Here is a 17685-nt window from a genome sequence, read left to right as displayed (position 1 = left end):
TCTTAGATTAGAGTGACTTGCATTTGTTCTTAGTCTAAAAACAACTACATTCTTACAATTTGCTTTTATAAGTTTTTTTTGGATTATTTGAACTAATTTAGATTTGGGTTGTGGTAAATAGGTCTATATTAGTGCTTCAAGATCCGTACATTAGATGTATTTTATTAATAAGGGTAAAATTTAATTACTAATTTTTTCTTTTACATTCTCAAAAGAAAGATATTTTTTAAGGAAAAAACCATTGAGATCCAATCAGAGGATGTACCTACCTACTTCTGTCTTGGGTTTTCAGACTGTCTCAGCAATGTCTATGGTCCACACGTGTACAAAAAGGGCATAGTTGAAAAGACAAGGACTAAATTGGTTAAAAGTATAAATAGAGTAAACTTAAGAGGTCTAAACAAGAAATACGAGAAAGTTTCCCTACTTTCCTCTCGTGCCTAGTTAATTAATCGTCCCTCCCTCTCTCTCTCCTCTATTTCTCACTTTCTCTCTCATACCTCTCCGGCCACAGTAGGGCTTCTTCTCCGACACTTCAGAACACGTTTCTCGCCGCTGCGCTCATTTTCGCCGGCCCTATTCTATCTCACGCCACCGGAGGTAAGCTCCCTTCTCATATTCTTTAACCCGTTTCTTTTGATCTTCTTCTTTCTCTTGCTCGAAGCTCTAAGCAGTGAAACCCTAATCGCCGACAACTACACTCTAATATAATTCTTTAGTGTGTGGTATTTAAGATTATATAGTGTGATTAATGGGATCCTGAGATCGATTGTATAGCCGTGGATTCATTGATTTCGTTGGTTTGTTTTTATTCTTGATCAGGGTTAGAGAGAGTTTCTACAGGGTCCAATAAGATCCGAAGCGGTGATAATCGGCGAAGCGATTACTGGACAGGAGAGAAAGCTGAGGCTAGGTTTTTGTATTTTTGTGGTGTCATTTTGATGCGTTGGTCGGAATTCGAATCCGCCAGGGTTAGAGTTTGGGTTGGACCCGTGAGATGGCTAATCCCGGAGCCGGGACCAAGTTCGTGTCTGTGAATTTGAACAAGTCGTATGGACAGCCTTCACATCATCATCATCACCATCCACACAATGCTAACTCATACGGATCGAGTCGGCTTAGAGCCGGTGGCCATGGCACTGGAGGTGGCGGAGGAGGAGGAGGAATGGTGGTCCTTTCAAGGCCTCGGAGTTCGCAGAAGGCTGGGCCGAAGCTTTCTGTTCCACCCCCCTTGAACCTACCTTCATTGCGCAAGGAACATGAGAAATTTGATTCTTTGGGCACTGGTGGCGGACCTGCTGGTGGAGGGGTTTCCGGTAGTGGGTCAAGGCCGTCTTCGTCGGGTATGGGATGGACAAAGCCTGGTCCAATTGCTCTGCAGGAGAAAGATGGTCTTGGTGATCAAGGAGCTGATGGTACTGACCAGGTTCTCAATGGTTCTGATGGGGCAGGGAAGGGTAGTAGTGTTTACATGCCTCCTTCGGCTCGATCGGGAACAGTGGGTTCTTCTGCTCCAACTTCTACTTTGGCATTTCCACCTTTGGAGAAAGCCTCGGTGTTGAGGGGTGAGGATTTCCCTTCTTTGAAGGCTGCTTTGCCTTCTTCATCTGGGAATGGGCAGAGGCAAAAGGATAGTTTGAATCAAAAGCAGAAACAGGCACTTGGTGATGAGTCTCATAATGAGCAGAGGAATGGTTCCCGTTTGAGTACTCCTGTTGACATGCGCCCTCAGTTGCATTCGTCTCGTCTTAGTAGTGGCAGTGGAATGAATGGCAATGTAGAGACCAATGGTTTTGGTGGTTCTCAATCAATCGCACCAGTTCGGAAGCAGGAAGAGTATTTCCCAGGTCCATTTCCGCTAGTCCGAGTGAACCCCAGATCTGATTGGGCTGATGATGAGCGTGATACTAGTCATGGTCTTATTGAGAGGGGCAGGGACCATGGGTTTTCAAAGAGTGAAGCTTACTGGGACAGAGATTTTGATATGCCCAGAGTAAGTGTTTTACCTCACAAACCAGTTCATAATACGTCTGAGAGGTGGGGTCAGCGTGACGATGAAACTGGAAAAGTTACTTCCAGTGAAGTCCCTAAAGGAGACCCGTATGCCAGAGATATAAGAGCGCCTAGTAGAGAAGGGCGGGAAGGAAACTTATGGAAAAGTTCGATTCTTCCAAAAGATGGTTCTAGTGTTGTAGAAGTTGGTGCAAGGCAGTCTAATCTGAATGGAGAAATGCACAAAGAAAATAAGTATGCTCCTTCACATTTTCGAGAAAATGCTCACGGTGATTTTGGGAGGAGGGAAGTAGGGTATGGACAGGGAGGAAAGCAGTCATGGCACAACACTATAGACTCTCATGGAACCCGAGGGGCTGACCGGAATACACGAGAGCGCTATGGAAGTGAACAACACAGCAGATACAGGGATAGTGCTTTACAGAATAATTCGATGACCAAATCATCATATACTTCGGGTGGTGGCAGAGGGATGCATGTCACTGATCCAATACTCAACTTTGGCAAAGAGAAGCGTCTCTTTACAAAGAGTGAAAAACCTTATGCAGAGGATCCTTTCATGAAAGATTTTGGAACAGGTTTTGATGGCCGTGATCCCTTCTCTGGGGGTCTTCTAGGAGTGGTTAAGAGAAAGAAAGATGCGGTCAAACAGACTGATTTTCATGATCCTGTCAGAGAATCTTTTGAGGCTGAACTTGAAAGAGTTCAGAAAATGCAAGAACAAGAGCGGCGACGGATTATCGAAGAACATGAAAGAGCTTTGGAACTAGCTCGAAGAGAAGAAGAGGAAAGAGCAAGGATGGCTAGGGAACAAGAAGATAGACAGAGAAAATTGGAAGAAGAAGCTAGAGAAGCAACATGGAGAGCAGAACAAGAGCGACTGGAAGCCATGCGGAAAGCTGAAGAGCTGAGAATAGCTCGGGAGGAGGAAAAACGAAGGATGTTTATGGAAGAAGAAAGGAGAAAACATGCTGCTAAGCAGAAGCTTTTAGAATTGGAGGAAAAGATTGCCAAGAGGCAAGCTGAAACAACAAAGCCTGGGAGTAGCTCTTCAGCCCTTGCAGATGATAGATTGCCTATGATAGAGAAAGAAAAAGATGCCTCCAGGGCAGTGGAGGTCAGTGACTGGGAAGATGGTGAAAGAATGGTGGAGAGGATCACAACTTCAGCCTCCTCTGATTCGTCTAGTTTGAACAGGAACTCAGAGATGGGCTCTAGGTCTCAGTTTACTAGAGAGAGTTCTGCTGCTTTTATTGACAGAGGAAAGCCAGTTAATTCATGGAGAAGGGATGCATACGATAATGGAAACAACTCAACCTTACATGTACAAGATCAGGACATTGGTAATCACAGTCCTAGACGTGATGCATCTATTGGCGGGAGATCATTCCCTAGGAAAGAGTTCTACGGTGGTGCTGGGGTTTTGCCTTCAAGAACTTATCAAAAAGGAGGAATTTCAGATCCTCCAATGGATGATTTCATTTTTAATAATCTAAAAGGGCAGAGGTGGAATCTTTCTGGGGATGGAGATCAATACAGCAGGAACACAGAGATTGACTCTGAAGTTCACGATCATCTTGTTGAAAAATTTGATGTGGGCTGGGGACAGGGCCAGAGCCAGGGCCGTCCCCGTGGTAACTCTCATCCTCAATATCCGGATCGACTATACCCTAACTCTGAGGCAGATATGCCTTATTCCTTTGGGAGGTCACGTTATTCCATGAGGCAGCCACGTGTTCTTCCCCCTCCATCAATAGCTTCCATGCACAAAACCTCCTACCGGAGTGAGATTGAACGTCCTGGCCCTTCAGCTTTTTTAGATAGTGAGAGACAGTATAATCATGCAGTAAGAAGTGAACCTACCTTGCAGACATCATATGACAGCAGTCATCGGGAGAATCTTGGACAGCGTGATATAATTGATGTTCAGCAAGAAAATGAGCAGAAACTGGATGGTAAAAGCACACCAAGGTGCGATTCGCAATCCTCACTCTCAGTCTCAAGCCCCCCTAGTTCCCCAACTCATCTTTCTAATGATGACTTGGATGACACTAGAGAATCTTCATTATTATCTGCTGAAGGAGAACACAAAGACGTTTCTTTGTCAGGGCAGGAGAATGAACCAGTTAGTTTACCTTCAAATGCTGGGGAGGAAAATATGAGTGCTGCAAGTTGTGCATCTGTGGGTGATGATGAAGAATGGGCTGTTGAGAACAATGAACAGCTGCAAGAGCAAGAAGAATATGACGAGGATGAGGACAGATACCAGGAAGAAGATGAAGTGCACGAGGGAGATGAAGAAAATATTGACCTGCACCAGGAATTTGAAAGTATGCATTTAGAGGAGAAAGGGTCACCTGATATGATGAACAACTTGGTTTTAGGATTCAACGAGGGTGTTGAAGTTGGGATGCCAAATGATGATCTTGGAAGAAGTGCTAGGAATGATGAAACTGCATTTGTCGGCCCTCTGGTGTCATCTAGGTCTGTTGAAGAACAAAGGTCGTTTGATAGGATTTGCAGTGATGGAGAAACCCTTCAACCGCTGGATGGTTGTCCTCAAGTATCTAGCGAAAATGAGGTGCAGGATCTGGCTGTTCAGCAAAGTAACGCTCCTCACACAACACAAGAATCCGAACTTGTGGATCATGTGGATGCTCCTAGTAGTTCTGGTTTGTCTTCTCATCATCCAGTTGTATCTTCAGCAAACGTTGCTTCACATTCTTCCAATCAGGCTGTTACATGTAGCATTCCTGCCGTTCAAAATCAGGCTGAGGTGCCACTTAAGCTTCAGTTTGGGCTGTTTTCTGGTCCCTCCTTGATACCTTCTCCAGTCCCAGCAATACAGATCGGTTCTATACAGATGCCTCTTCATCTGCATCCTCAAGTTGGTTCTTCTCTCAGTCGTATGCACCCATCACAGCCTCCTCTCTTCCAGTTTGGCCAGTTGAGGTATTCATCTCCTATTTCTCAAGGAGTTGTGCCACTGGCTCCTCACTCAATGTCTTTTGTTCAGCCGAATGTTCCATCCAGTTTCTCTTTCAATCAGACCCCAGGAGGTTCACTGCCTATTCAGTCTGGTCAAGATTCCTCCCAGAGTCTCACGAAAAATGATAGTACATCCCGTCCAGCAGATAAACAATCTGGTGTTAATTCCCGGCACATGGATGTTTCTCAAGGAAATATGAGAGAGGACAGTTTGTTACCTGCCAGGGAAAATGCTGAAATCTCTACTACGGTGCAACGTGGGCGATCAGAGCTGTCTCGCATAGGTGATAATAATTCCAGGTCTGATTTAGGTGTCCGAGCAGCAGATGAAGGGCACCATAATTTGGTTGTGGAAAACTACAATGCTATGTCTTTTACCCAAGAATTAGAAGGGCAGCCTCAGACTGGAGCAGTACTTTCTCAGACAGTCACAAAAGAAAAAGGTCTAAATGGGCCTAAGGTCCAAGGCTTGGTATCCAGTGGTAGAGGGAAAAGGTACATATTTGCAGTGAAGAATTCTGGCTCAAGATCATATCCTGCCCCCGAGTCTACTACACACCCTGAATCTAGTGGATATCAGAGGAGGCCGCGACGTCATATTCAGCGAACTGAGTTTCGGATTCGTGAAGGTTTTGATAAGAGACAACCTGCTGGCTTTGTTTCATCTGATGATTTGGGGATGGATGAGAAGTCAAATGCCATTGGAAGGGGTATAGTACCTTCTGTAAGAACTGGACCAAAGAGGGTTATTTACTCACATAAAGCAGCATCAAAGCAAGCATTCGAATCGGATTCTTCGAGCTCTGTTCCACTCGGTTCACGTGAAGTAGATTCTGCCAGCCGAGCTGAAAGGGGATCTGGGAAAGAATCTTCAATTAAAGGTCAGAGCATTCCTCAGTCTGGAGAGGGGAAGCTGAAAAGGAATATCTGCTCTGAAGAAGCCGTTGATGCTCCTTTGCAGAGTGGCATTGTGCGAGTGTTTGAGCAACCTGGTATAGAGGCCCCAAGTGATGAAGATGATTTTATTGAAGTAAGGTCTAAAAGGCAAATGCTAAATGATCGACGTGAACAGAGAGAAAAGGAAATCAAGGCCAAGTCTCGGGTTGCAAAGGTTGTAATTTTTATATTCAATTTAAATCTCATTTTTGCTTGACCTTGCCTTGAAATAGGTGTTTAATTATATTTATTTTTTATAAATATTTTATATTATAATTCACATATCAGGTGCCACGAAGATCTCGTCCTACTTCAAAGACTACATCAACAAACTCAAGTAAAGTTTCTGCATCATCTGGTAGAGAAGCACCAAACAACATTCGCCCTGAATTTGTTGCCACTGAGGGACGTGAATTGGGAAATAGGGAATTATCATCTGGTTTTAACACCACCTTAGTGTCACAGCCATTGGCACCTATTGGCACTCCTGCTATGAAAAGTGATTCCCAGACAATCAGGTATTCTTTTTGTGGAAGAAGAGTTCTGCTGTAATTAAATTAATAGATGCAAGAGGAACTCCTAAATCATGTTTTCTTAACAGGCCAGTCCAGACAAGTTCCCATGCATCTGGTGCAGTAAAAAATATTGGGTCAGGCTTGCTATTTGACAACAGAACAAAGGTTATAGATAGTGTTCAAACGTCTTTGAACTCTTGGGGAAATTCCCGAATCAATCAACAGGTGTCTGCCCTTGTCATTTTTATTTTTTTATTTTAACGTCCACAGCTAGAAGCTTCACTTTATATCTTACTTTGGTCAATCTTTGCATTTGGACTGTGTTTGTTGAGGATCGTGTTCTTTTTCTTCCGGGGAAGAAGATTTATCTGCTCGCTCTTTGTTCTCATTGTTCACTACTTGCTTTCACGATTGGAATAGCTGATATTCTCTTAACTCGGATTTTGTCTTTTGCTTCTCCTTATTAGCTAATGACTTCTTACTTTCTTCTTTACTTGTGTATCATATAAAATGTATGTCCTAGGAAAGTTTGGGCAGGTTTCTGCTTGAACTTTGCAACAGAAAGATTGTTTATATATGCCTTTTAATATTTTCAAGTCAACTGGGCATGGTTTTCTCAACTGATTCATCTAGAGCAGTTTTCACATATATAGTTTTTTTCTTTAAAATTCTGGGGGTCTGAAACTTACAAATTACATCTGGTAGGTTATGGCCCTGACGCAGACTCAGCTTGATGAGGCTATGAAGCCTGGGCAATTTGATTCTCGTGCCTCTGTGGGAAATCAAACTAGCTCGGTTAGTGATTCCAGCATGACGTCATCATCCATTTTGACGAAAGACAAGTTATTTTCTTCTACTGCAAGTCCAGTAAATTCATTGCTTGCTGGGGAGAAGATTCAATTTGGTGAGAAAAGGCACATAACTAAAAACTAATTTTTTTTAAATGTTCCTAATGCTTATGTATAGGCCTCATCTTTTCAGGTGCAGTCACATCTCCGACAATTCTTCACCATAGCATCCGTGCTGTTTCACATGGAATTGGGCCACCAGGTCCATGCCGAACAGAAGTACAGCTTTCTCACAGTCTTGGTGGAGCTAAGAATGACTGTGATATTCTCTTTGAAAAGGATAAACACACTACAAAATCTTGTGTGCATCTTGAAGATTGTGAAGCTGAAGCTGAAGCAGCTGCTTCAGCTGTTGCTGTTGCAGCAATTAGTAGTGACGAAATTGTTGGGAATGGACGGGGTACTTGCTCTGTCTCCGTTTCTGATACCAAGAGTTTTGGAAGCACCAGAATTGATGGGATAACAACAGGTACGGAGTTTTCGGTACTCAAATCTTGGCTGTTTCCTGGATTTAGCATAATTTTATATCAGGGGAAATTTTAAATTTTTGTAGGTGGAGCTAGTGATTCACGATTTACTTGTCAGTCAAGGGCGGAAGAGTCTCTTAGTGTGTCTCTTCCAGCAGATTTATCTGTTGAGACCCCTCCAATTTCTATGTGGCCTCCCTTACCAAGTCCCCAGAATTCTTCTAGCCAAATGCTTTCACATTTCCCTGGCGGTCCACCTTCTCATTTTCCCTTCTTTGAGATGAATCCAATGTTAGGGGGACCTGTATTTGCTTTTGGACCACATGATGAATCTATATCTACCACCCAGTCACAGTCTCAGAAGAGCACTGCACCAGCTTCAGCACCTGTAGGGACCTGGCAACAATGTCATTCTGGTGTAGATTCATTTTATGGTCCACCTGCTGGATTTACCGGTCCTTTCATTAGTCCACCTGGGGGCATCCCAGGGGTTCAAGGTCCACCACACATGGTTGTCTACAATCATTTTGCACCAGTTGGACAGTTTGGGCAAGTTGGTTTGAGTTTCATGGGTACTACCTATATACCATCTGGAAAGCAGCCTGACTGGAAGCACAGCCCTGCTTCTTCTGCCATGGTTGTTGGTGAGGGAGAGATGAACAATTTGAATATGGTTTCTGGGCAGCGCAATCCTGCAAACATGCCCACTCCAATTCAGCATTTGGCCCCAGGGTCACCGCTCCTGCCCATGGCGTCACCGTTGGCAATGTTTGACGTTTCCCCTTTCCAGGTAACATCCGATGTGCTGTCCTGAATCTTTAAGTTTAAAGAAATATGGTTATCCAATTATGATTTCAAATTTGCACTCTTCGTTTAGAATTTCAATTGCTTTTTTGTTTTATGGACAGGCATAGCCAAATCTATCACTAGCTTTATTAATAGTGTTCTATAATTGTTTTGTTTGCAGTCCTCTCCTGACATGTCGGTTCAAGCACGTTGGCCTCATGTCCCTGCATCGTCTCTCCAGTCTGTTCCTTTATCAATGCCATTACAGCAACAAGCAGTTGCTGTACTTCCGTCTAAACTTATCCCTGTAGACCAATCATTAACAGGCAACAGATTCCCTGAATCTCGAAATACTTCATCCTCTGACAGGAATCGAAACTATCCAGTGACCACTGATGCCACTGTGTCTCAATTGCCGGATGAACTTGGCTTAGTAAACCCTTCAAGTACCACGGGTAAAGGGGTTTCTGCACACAATGTAGTCAGTAAGAGCTCATCTGTAAGCATGAATTCAGATACTAGCAAGTCTGATGTAGCTCAAAATGTTAGTAGCAGTGGTAGTGGCCAGAACACTAGCTCCAATGTCAAGTCTCAACCTTCTCAGCATAAGAGCAATATCTCTGGCCAGCAGTATGGTCATTCCTCTGGCTATAATTATCATAGAGGAGGCGGACCTTCTCAGAGAAGTAGCTCCGCCGGTGAGTGGACCCATCGAAGACCGAGTTTCCACGGTAGGAATCAATCCGTGGGTGGAGAAAAGAGTTTTCATTCTTCAAAGATGAAGCAAATTTATGTGGCAAAACAGACCTCTACCTCTACCGGTTCTTCGACACAATCGTGAGAATCCAGAAAGTTAGTCCTCCCTTGTGTTTTTATGGATTTTCTTGAGAGGTTGAATCATTTATTCAAGAATAAAAAATTTTGGCTATTTTTTTTTTTGGCAGCACCTGTGTTTAGTGTTTAGTTATGAGATTTGGCTTTTCTTGACTGGGAAATATGAGTAGATTCCGTAGGTAACTACTGTGCTAGTTTTCCAAGATGAAGGTTGTTACATCACTCCATCTGTGCTGTTTGTTCACTCCACACCAGATTGTCCATTTGTGAAAAACCAAAAAAGATTTGATGTACTAAATTATTTAATTGTTCCCGGTAAGAGTTCTTTTTTATTATTCACCGCAGATCATTAATGATAGTAAATCTTAATCTTTCTCTTTGTTTCAACTGTGATCTATGTCCATTCCAAGTTTCTGTCTAGTCAATATACTATTTCTTTTCAAGTATAAAACTGAATATACTCCTACTTGGTGCTCTCTGGGCATCAATTTAAATTCTCAGGAATATTGATTCTCTTTGTTTTTCTTTTCAGAAGGGACAGGCTCTATTTCTTTGAATACGAAAGTAGTTGTAACTCATACTTGGGATTCATGTGTAATGCACTAATAATAAAATGTGTGTATAAATGTATATATAAATGAATGAAACTGTGGCTTGTATCTATGCTCACTACAGCAAGTAAGGTTTAATTAGTATGACTACTTAAATTGAATCATACCCCAAAATTTGAACTGGATGGAATTAAAAAAAAAAACTTTAAATTGCATAATATTACAACTACAACAACAAAGGACAAACTAGAATACGACAAATATAAGTGGGTTCGAAACTGGCGCAAAATAGCTAACACAACACCACAAACCTAGTGGACCGACCATGTATAATCGAAGTAAAACAAATATCACTTTCACACTCGAGTTTTTAAAACACAAAATACGGCGCAAAGTATTCTTTTTCTTTTTTAATTCATTTAAAACACACACAAGAAGAAGAAGAAGAAGAAACACACATCTCTTTTTAACAAAATTTTAGGTTAAAATCAAACCTTAAATTTAAAGTGGTTCCATTATTATTCTCTAATAAAAAGTTTTAGGATGACGTTTTTACTTGTAACACAGTCTCTTGTTCAAGAGTCTGAAAATTCATCATTCTCACCCAATCTCCCTCAACCTCATCCCAAAACTCACTGTCGTTTTCCCAACTGGTATTTTTCTGTTGGCCCACCTGTGAATTGGACACTGTCGTATCCGTAACTAAGCCGTTATGACACTTGTTGTCGTTTTTGTTTTCGAATTCAGACATAGGGAAATTGAGCTTTGCCTTGGACCCTCTGAACTCAATCGCCGCTCTATCGTAAGCCTTGGCCGCCAGCTCCGCCGTCTCAAACGTCCCCAGCCACACCCGAGCGGCCCGCCTCGGGTCCCTAATCTCCGCCGCCCATTTCCCCCATGGCCTCTGCCTCACCCCTCTGTAATTCTTCTTCTTCTTCCTCGCCACGACGCCACTGTTGTTCTTGTCGTTTGAAGCTTTCGTCCTCGCAAACGACAACGACCACGACGACGATGATGTTGTCTTTGTCGTTTTAGCTCTCTCATTGCTTGGCCGGAAGTAGTTACAACCCAAGCAGCCGTTAATCTTGCACACGCGACACGTGTCGCTGTCAGGGAAGGACATTAATAGCGTACTCTCGTTTGTAGAGTTAGTTGCTGATGTGGCAATTTGGAGTGATTTGAGTGGCTGAGCCACTTGTCCTTGAGGTCTTGTGGGCCCAGGATCGGTTTCTCCACAGATTACGTACTTCAATGTAGAGACCATTATTGAATGCTCCTCGTCGACGGTCACATTACGCAGAAACGTCGGGAAGGACATTTTTGCAAATATCGTGTTTTGTGTGAGGGGCTTCTGTGGAATTTTGGGTTTTGCAAGGGTCTTTTTTGCAAATATCTCAAACATGAAAGAGCTTAAAATAAAAGAAAAAGGAAAAACCTCATAACGACTCCCTTTTGGGATTTCCACGAATGGAATTGAGGACCAGGAAATGGGTCCTGAGATATATATAGTATTAGGAGTAGGAGAGGAGAGAGAAACTATAATTCCACGTGGCATAATTCCAAACTGGATGAGTTAGTGATCACATGTAGTTTTCTTTTATTGACACGTGGAGATATCTCAGGGGTGAACTTATAACTCAGGTGTGTGTTGTCTATTGCCACGTGAGGAGCTTCTCTTGTCGCTTACGTGGGCAAGTGACACGTGGATTTTGGGATGTTGGTAGGGTTTTGGAGTTTTCTTTTATATGAATATTCTAAAAATATTTTTTGCTGTCGTGGCAACTCCAAGGCTTTACACGATTCTTCTAACCCTATGTACTCACAACACTTACACTAATACATAAGTATATTTATTTAGAATAATGATACATAAACCCTCAAATTATACGAACTGGCTACATAATAACCTTATGTGTATTGAATCTCAATTGGGGTCCTATTTAAAAATATTTATAGTGGAGATTAATTATATATTATAGTTAGGGTCCAAGAAAAATTTTGGTATTTTTATAATATTTATATATAAAATTGTATTTTTGTAAAATTATGAGACATTTTTATATAGAAAAAAATAATATTTTTAAAAAATAGGGCTTTTTATTTGGGACCCTAGACACAAGCCTGACCTGCTTATGCATGAGGCTAACTTTGATTATAATGTATAATTTAAGAGTGTATGTATCATTATTATTAAGGGAATTTTTTAATAATACGACTTTTATACAATTAATGTGTAAAAATATGAGAATTATATTTTTATTAATTTGTATGGAAAAAATTATTAAAGAAAAATTTAAAATATGAGAAATACAATTAGTAGCTAACCAAAATATAAAAATGCCACATTTTTTTATTATAGTTATATTTTCTTTTATTTTGAAAGTTATTTTATTTTATTTTTTTCAATTTTTTATTTTTTAATTATTTTTAAATTTTTTTTTCTTTCTTAAATAACTACAATATACATTATTATAAAAAAAATTAAAATAAAAATCATTAACGTACTTAAAATACAAAGAAGGGTGCATTTGGGTGTACCATAAAAACTCCCTAAATGCTATATAAGCATGTAGCTAGGAAAATGTGCTTTGTAATTTATTTTATTTTATTTCTTCTATTTTTTTTATAGGACTAGAAAATTGTTCTGGTTGTTGTGACAGATGGGTTGATTTTTTTTATTATTTATCAAATTAATCTACTGCTAGGACATATGATTAGCCGCTGTTTAACAAAGTTGTAGAAAAATGATTCGAGGTCTTGTCTATTGATTGGCCAATCATATTACATAGGTGACCCGTGACCTATTGTTACATTTGTTTTCACTCTTTATAATAATTTATCACTATAAATATTTTAAATATATATATCATAAACTTGTTTGCACTCCTGTTAAGTAAATAAACAAAAAAAAAATAAAAATACAAAACACTAATAAACCTAAATAATAATATTAAAATTTAGATATTTGATCCGCAATTATAATTAAAACTATTAGTATATTCAATAATAATAATATTTGTTTAAACTATAATATATAAGATTTTGGGAGTTCTGTGTATTCTCTCTAAAATATGAGTAATTTTTTTTATACGAATGTGAATGTTATAGTTATAGTTTATATCTTATAAATTTTTAGAAAATTTAGAATAATTTATAGTGCTGAAATCAATGCTCAAATATTATATTTATACGCATGTATAAAAAAATAGGTACGTGTGCAATAAAATCTTTGTATCATGTTTTTTACATAATAAATTATTTGAAATTTCAAAAAAATTGATAAAGTAGTTACTATAACTACAGTATACACAATTATTAAAAAATTATAATTATTACTAAGTACCAAAAACACAAGGTGAATACTACAAACAAATATATGGTAGGTGTGGTAAGAGTTTTGTTTATTGCCTATTATGTATAATCATGATATATTTATAAATAATTAATAAATTAAAGATAGCAAGTGATAAAACTTATAGAACACTTTTGTTATACCTATTTTTGACATGATGCCGTGGCTGATGACATGGCAAAAATGCATTATCTGAGTCAAAGTCAAAGATGCACATCTCATTAATAAGTGAGAGAGAGAGAGACTTTTTCCCATGGCTCAAGAGCACTTACTCAGTGTAATCTATCCTTAACAACCTCAAGAAGCTCAATTGCCTTAAGTGCTTTTATTTTTGCTGGTTAAAAGGAAAAAATCAGTAATATTAATTATAGTAAACATAGGTTACATTAATAGCAGAACCACTGTAATTCTCTCTCTTTAAATTTATTTATGCACATTAAATGTTCTTTGCTATTATTTCTTTAGCTAGTGAACAATTTTTTCTCTTACCAAATGAAAACATAGAATAGTTGAATACACTATTCTTATTCATTAATAAAAATATTGTTGTGTAAAAATGGTATATAAAATTTGAAAAGTATGACCTTTTGATATAATTTTCATGTGTCACTAGTGTCATTTTTGCTTGATATATAGTATAGTCTATAAAGGATAAAAATGGTTGGAAGTCCAAAAATGGGTTAGTAGTACACAAATGTTTTATTTTATTAACACGTGGTAGCATTTGAAGGGTGGCCGCTGGGGTAAAATCACACCTCAGAATGTTGTGTATTCCCACGTGAGGAACTTCATAGACACGTGGATTTTTGAAAGTTTTATCCAAGAAAATCTATTTCAGGTGTGTTTTTTTTAATATATTTTAACTCTTATGTTGACGTGGCAAATAAAGGCCTTTACACGATTTTTTTGTTTAAACCGTTGCCTGCTCCAACCCTACCTACGTACTTTGTATAAAATCTTATAAAAAGGTTTTATTTTTTAAAATAAAGGACAAAATGTTATTTTTTTCATTGAATTATAGCATTTATAGACTTTTGCTCTCCAATTTTTTTTGTTTGGCAAAAATACCCATGCACTATAACATTTGTAGACTTTTACTCATTCCATTCAAAATAGTAACGGTTTGCTGACGTGTTAGTTAAAAAAATATTACAATTTTTTTTATAAACTAATTGATTTTAAATTAGAAAAAAAAATAACATTTTAAAAAAATAAAAACTAATTTTTAAATTTATGAAATTACATAAAATCTTGTTATACACAAAATTTGGCACTTCCACATGGCGGCCCGCAAAGCGATGATGTGTCAAGACAAAGTGTCGAAGCACCACAGTCACCACCAGCTGATGTAAGGAGTGGCCCTCGCCACTTCCCCAATACTCAAGAAGAGGCAGGACTCGCCAGAGCCAGCCTACCTCTCCCATCACGTGAAGTCAAATGATCATCAGATGGCCACGCCAATCGTAAGAAGAAAAGGGCCCCTAGCATACGCGTAAGTCGGACAAACATGCACCGCAAGGATCTGCTAAAGTCGCCATCAGCCATAGCTGACCCCCGAGGCTCTCGTCGATCGCTAGTAGCCGGTCGCCGAGGCCCCTTGCTGCTCGCCAGTGGCCCTCGCCATCTGAGCCTCATTCCGCACCAGAGTGCGCCTTCTACCATTAAATGAACATGACACGTCATACTACTATTGTAACGCCCTGGATAGCCAAGACTGTTACACTGTGTATTTAAATAGTACTAGACTCACTAATCAAGTATCATTTGGTCATAAACGTGTAACTAAACGTGATTAACGGTTTAGGGTTACAAATTTCGGATGAAAGGAATAGTCATTTCATTAAAACGTTAAGTTCGTACATGGGATCCCAAAATAAACATTTATAAATTTGTTTACAGTTCCAAAAGGGTAATTACAACTCAAAAGTTACAAATAGCCAACCTAAGCGAAAAAATAGGGTTTGACCCTAGCTCCTCTGAGAAACCCCGACCATGGTGGTCGAGCAGCCGCATATGTACACATCGCCACCGAAGCTCTCCAACTCATGGTTGGTCTAGCTTCCCTTTCCTCTCACCTGCACCACATAGCACCTGTGAGCCAATACTCAAAAAGAAAACTTAAACATGCTCATAAGCAGTTAATAACACATCAGCGAATCATAATAAGTCACTACAAGAAAAATACTATACAGCGACGACATCTATTGCGATGACTCCAAAGTCGTTGTTGTATGTAGTCAAAATCCATGATTCTTTTAATTTCTTAAAAAAAAAAGCTACAGCGACGACATGTCGTCCCTGTAGGGTCGTCAACAATACACAACCAGGTCCTCCAAATTCCTAGTACCCTACAACGGCGACGTTCCAGGAATATGGAGGGAACAAGAGGCTGTAACTGACTCTGTTGTGACAACATGTTGTCGCTGTAGAGTCATCGTGGAAAAAAGAGAGGGAAATATGTTATTCTAGAGCGACGACATGTCATCGCTGTAGGATAGGGAAAGAACTTAACCGCCAAGAGTTGGTTGCCTATTTTCACTCCCTTTGGCGACGACATGTCGTCGCTATAGAGTCTAATTCCACTGGTCAATTATTTTGTACTCTATAGCGACGACATGTCGTCGCACTAGGACAAAAAAAAATGTGGGAAAGTGAACCGCCAAAAAATTTAAGTCAAATTTCACTACTTATAGCGACAACATGTCGTCGCTGTAGGGTAGACGCGTAGCACGTGGCAGGATTCGTGTACTATTCACTACCCTACAGCGACGACATGTCGTCGCTGTAGGGTCTCACCGTTTGAGTGAAACGGTGCGTTTGACATCACCGACGACCGTTATTACCAAGTCGTTGCTATAGAACCCTTCGATATATCCCCAACTCGAGCCCTTCTTCTGCATTTTCTCAAAAACTCTAAACTTTGATAATATATATTCATAAAATTTGATAATATATATTCATAAAATTTGATAATCTCAAAGGTACTTGGTCAACGTCATGGCCATAACCGAGGTATTGGACGCAAGTTGAAGGGCACTAGTACTTTTGCCTCAAGCACCAGAAGATCCTCTTCACAAAAGCATCACCATTTCCGTCCACCACAGTCAACCCTCCAATGGTACCACCTGAGGCTTTCCAATCTATGACTCAACACTTCAGTCTAGCCTTTATGACTCAGAACAACAACTTCCAATAAATGCAACAATTCAACGACGACATGTTGTCGCGTAGGGTGCTCGCTGAACAGGAAAATCTGAGATTTCGTGACACTACGATGACAACATGTCGTCGCCGTATCCATATAAACTCACACACTCTCCAGCGACGGCATATCATCGCTGTAGATGGGGCGGTCGACGGACCTACAACGACCACATGTTGTCGCTGTAGGACTTTTGAAATTCAAATTTTCAACTTTTGCAACCACCTACAGCGACGACAGGTCATCGCAATATCCTAGTCCAATCGAAAAAAAAGATTCCCTACTACGACCGACATGTTGTCACTGTAGGTTGCTACACATACGAACCTACAGCGACGCCGCTTTGGCGACGACTTCTTGATCTACAGTGACGTCAAAAGTCATGGTTGTTGACGCCGATTTCGTCAACTTAGAAATGAAGAGCACTAAACAAAAAATCAGAAAAATAAAGAGGAAACACACGATTTTTTATGTGGTTCAGCAGTTAAAATCTGCCTAGTCCACGAGTTGATGTTATTCAACTATGGAATTCTCTCAAAGCTTTTTTGGAAGCAGTTTAACAGAGTATTCCCAATACCAATTTCAGAGTCTACAAATGAATTTCTCAAATCTATTTATAAACTGGTTTATAGAATATCTCCCCTCACATTTCGGAGAGTTATGATTCAAATCTTAAAATAAATACAATTAGATGCATATATAATACGCGTATAAATCCCATGATATTCGAGTTTCATTAACATATTACAACAAATCCCTAAGATATATGGATTTTTAAACAGTAACCGCATTCACACTTGGCCATCGACCTCACACGTTCGACTTACATATCTTCGAGGTCAGCAAATCATCACGAGCTTGGAAGCTCAGCTTCCCTTGATCTGATTAAGTATCTTTATCGAGGTCATCTCTTCTGAGCTTGCAATATTCAGGCTCGAACATTCTTGATTGATGCTAATACAAACAGACCAGGAAAATTAAACAAGTGTTGAACCCATGTCACTGTAACTTCAAGCTTGGCTCGAACCTTCGAGATCATGTGGTTCCGAGCTTACCACCTACGACGTCGTCGTTTTAATATTGAATGAGACTGTCAAACTCGATTCTCATTAATGCTGATCTCATGACTAATTTGCTTATTTCGAGCTTACACTTTACGAGCCTGACTTTTGAGATAAAAATTTCTATTATCA

General features: G+C 39.8%; 2 protein-coding genes across 2 annotated transcripts; one reads left to right on the top strand and one right to left on the bottom strand.

Moving 5' to 3' along the window:
- Nucleotides 1-438: 438 nt before the first annotated feature.
- LOC133810364 (uncharacterized) lies at nucleotides 439-9774 on the top strand. The gene is made up of 8 exons (XM_062246055.1): nucleotides 439-600; nucleotides 823-6112; nucleotides 6226-6455; nucleotides 6539-6677; nucleotides 7158-7356; nucleotides 7434-7769; nucleotides 7854-8557; nucleotides 8735-9774. The coding sequence occupies exons 2-8, from the start codon at nucleotides 998-1000 to the stop codon at nucleotides 9392-9394; spliced, it is 7383 nt and encodes a 2460-aa protein (XP_062102039.1). The 5' UTR covers nucleotides 439-600; nucleotides 823-997; the 3' UTR covers nucleotides 9395-9774.
- A 349-nt stretch (nucleotides 9775-10123) lies between these two features.
- On the bottom strand, nucleotides 10124-11386 carry LOC133810380 (ethylene-responsive transcription factor ERF109-like). Its single transcript, XM_062246056.1, has one exon. It carries the CDS (start codon nucleotides 11338-11340, stop codon nucleotides 10477-10479), a length of 864 nt encoding a protein of 287 aa, XP_062102040.1. The 5' UTR covers nucleotides 11341-11386; the 3' UTR covers nucleotides 10124-10476.
- Nucleotides 11387-17685: the final 6299 nt, after the last annotated feature.

Source organism: Humulus lupulus, chromosome 1 (assembly GCF_963169125.1).
Source record: "Humulus lupulus chromosome 1, drHumLupu1.1, whole genome shotgun sequence".
Lineage (NCBI taxonomy): Eukaryota > Viridiplantae > Streptophyta > Magnoliopsida > Rosales > Cannabaceae > Humulus > Humulus lupulus.
This window is presented reverse-complemented; position numbering and strand designations above follow the sequence as displayed.

What these genes read in the sequence shown, in the direction of transcription:
- LOC133810380 (XM_062246056.1), bottom strand. Translation starts at nt 11,340, where the DNA reads ATGTTTGAGATATTTGCAAAAAAGACCCTTGCAAAACCCAAAATTCCA.
- LOC133810364 (XM_062246055.1), top strand. Translation starts at nt 998, where the DNA reads ATGGCTAATCCCGGAGCCGGGACCAAGTTCGTGTCTGTGAATTTGAAC. An exon ending in AATTGATGGGATAACAACAG is followed by an intron (nt 7,770 to 7,853) that starts GTACGGAGTTTT and finishes AAATTTTTGTAG; the next exon opens with GTGGAGCTAGTGATTCACGA. An exon ending in TTGACGTTTCCCCTTTCCAG is followed by an intron (nt 8,558 to 8,734) that starts GTAACATCCGAT and finishes TTTTGTTTGCAG; the next exon opens with TCCTCTCCTGACATGTCGGT.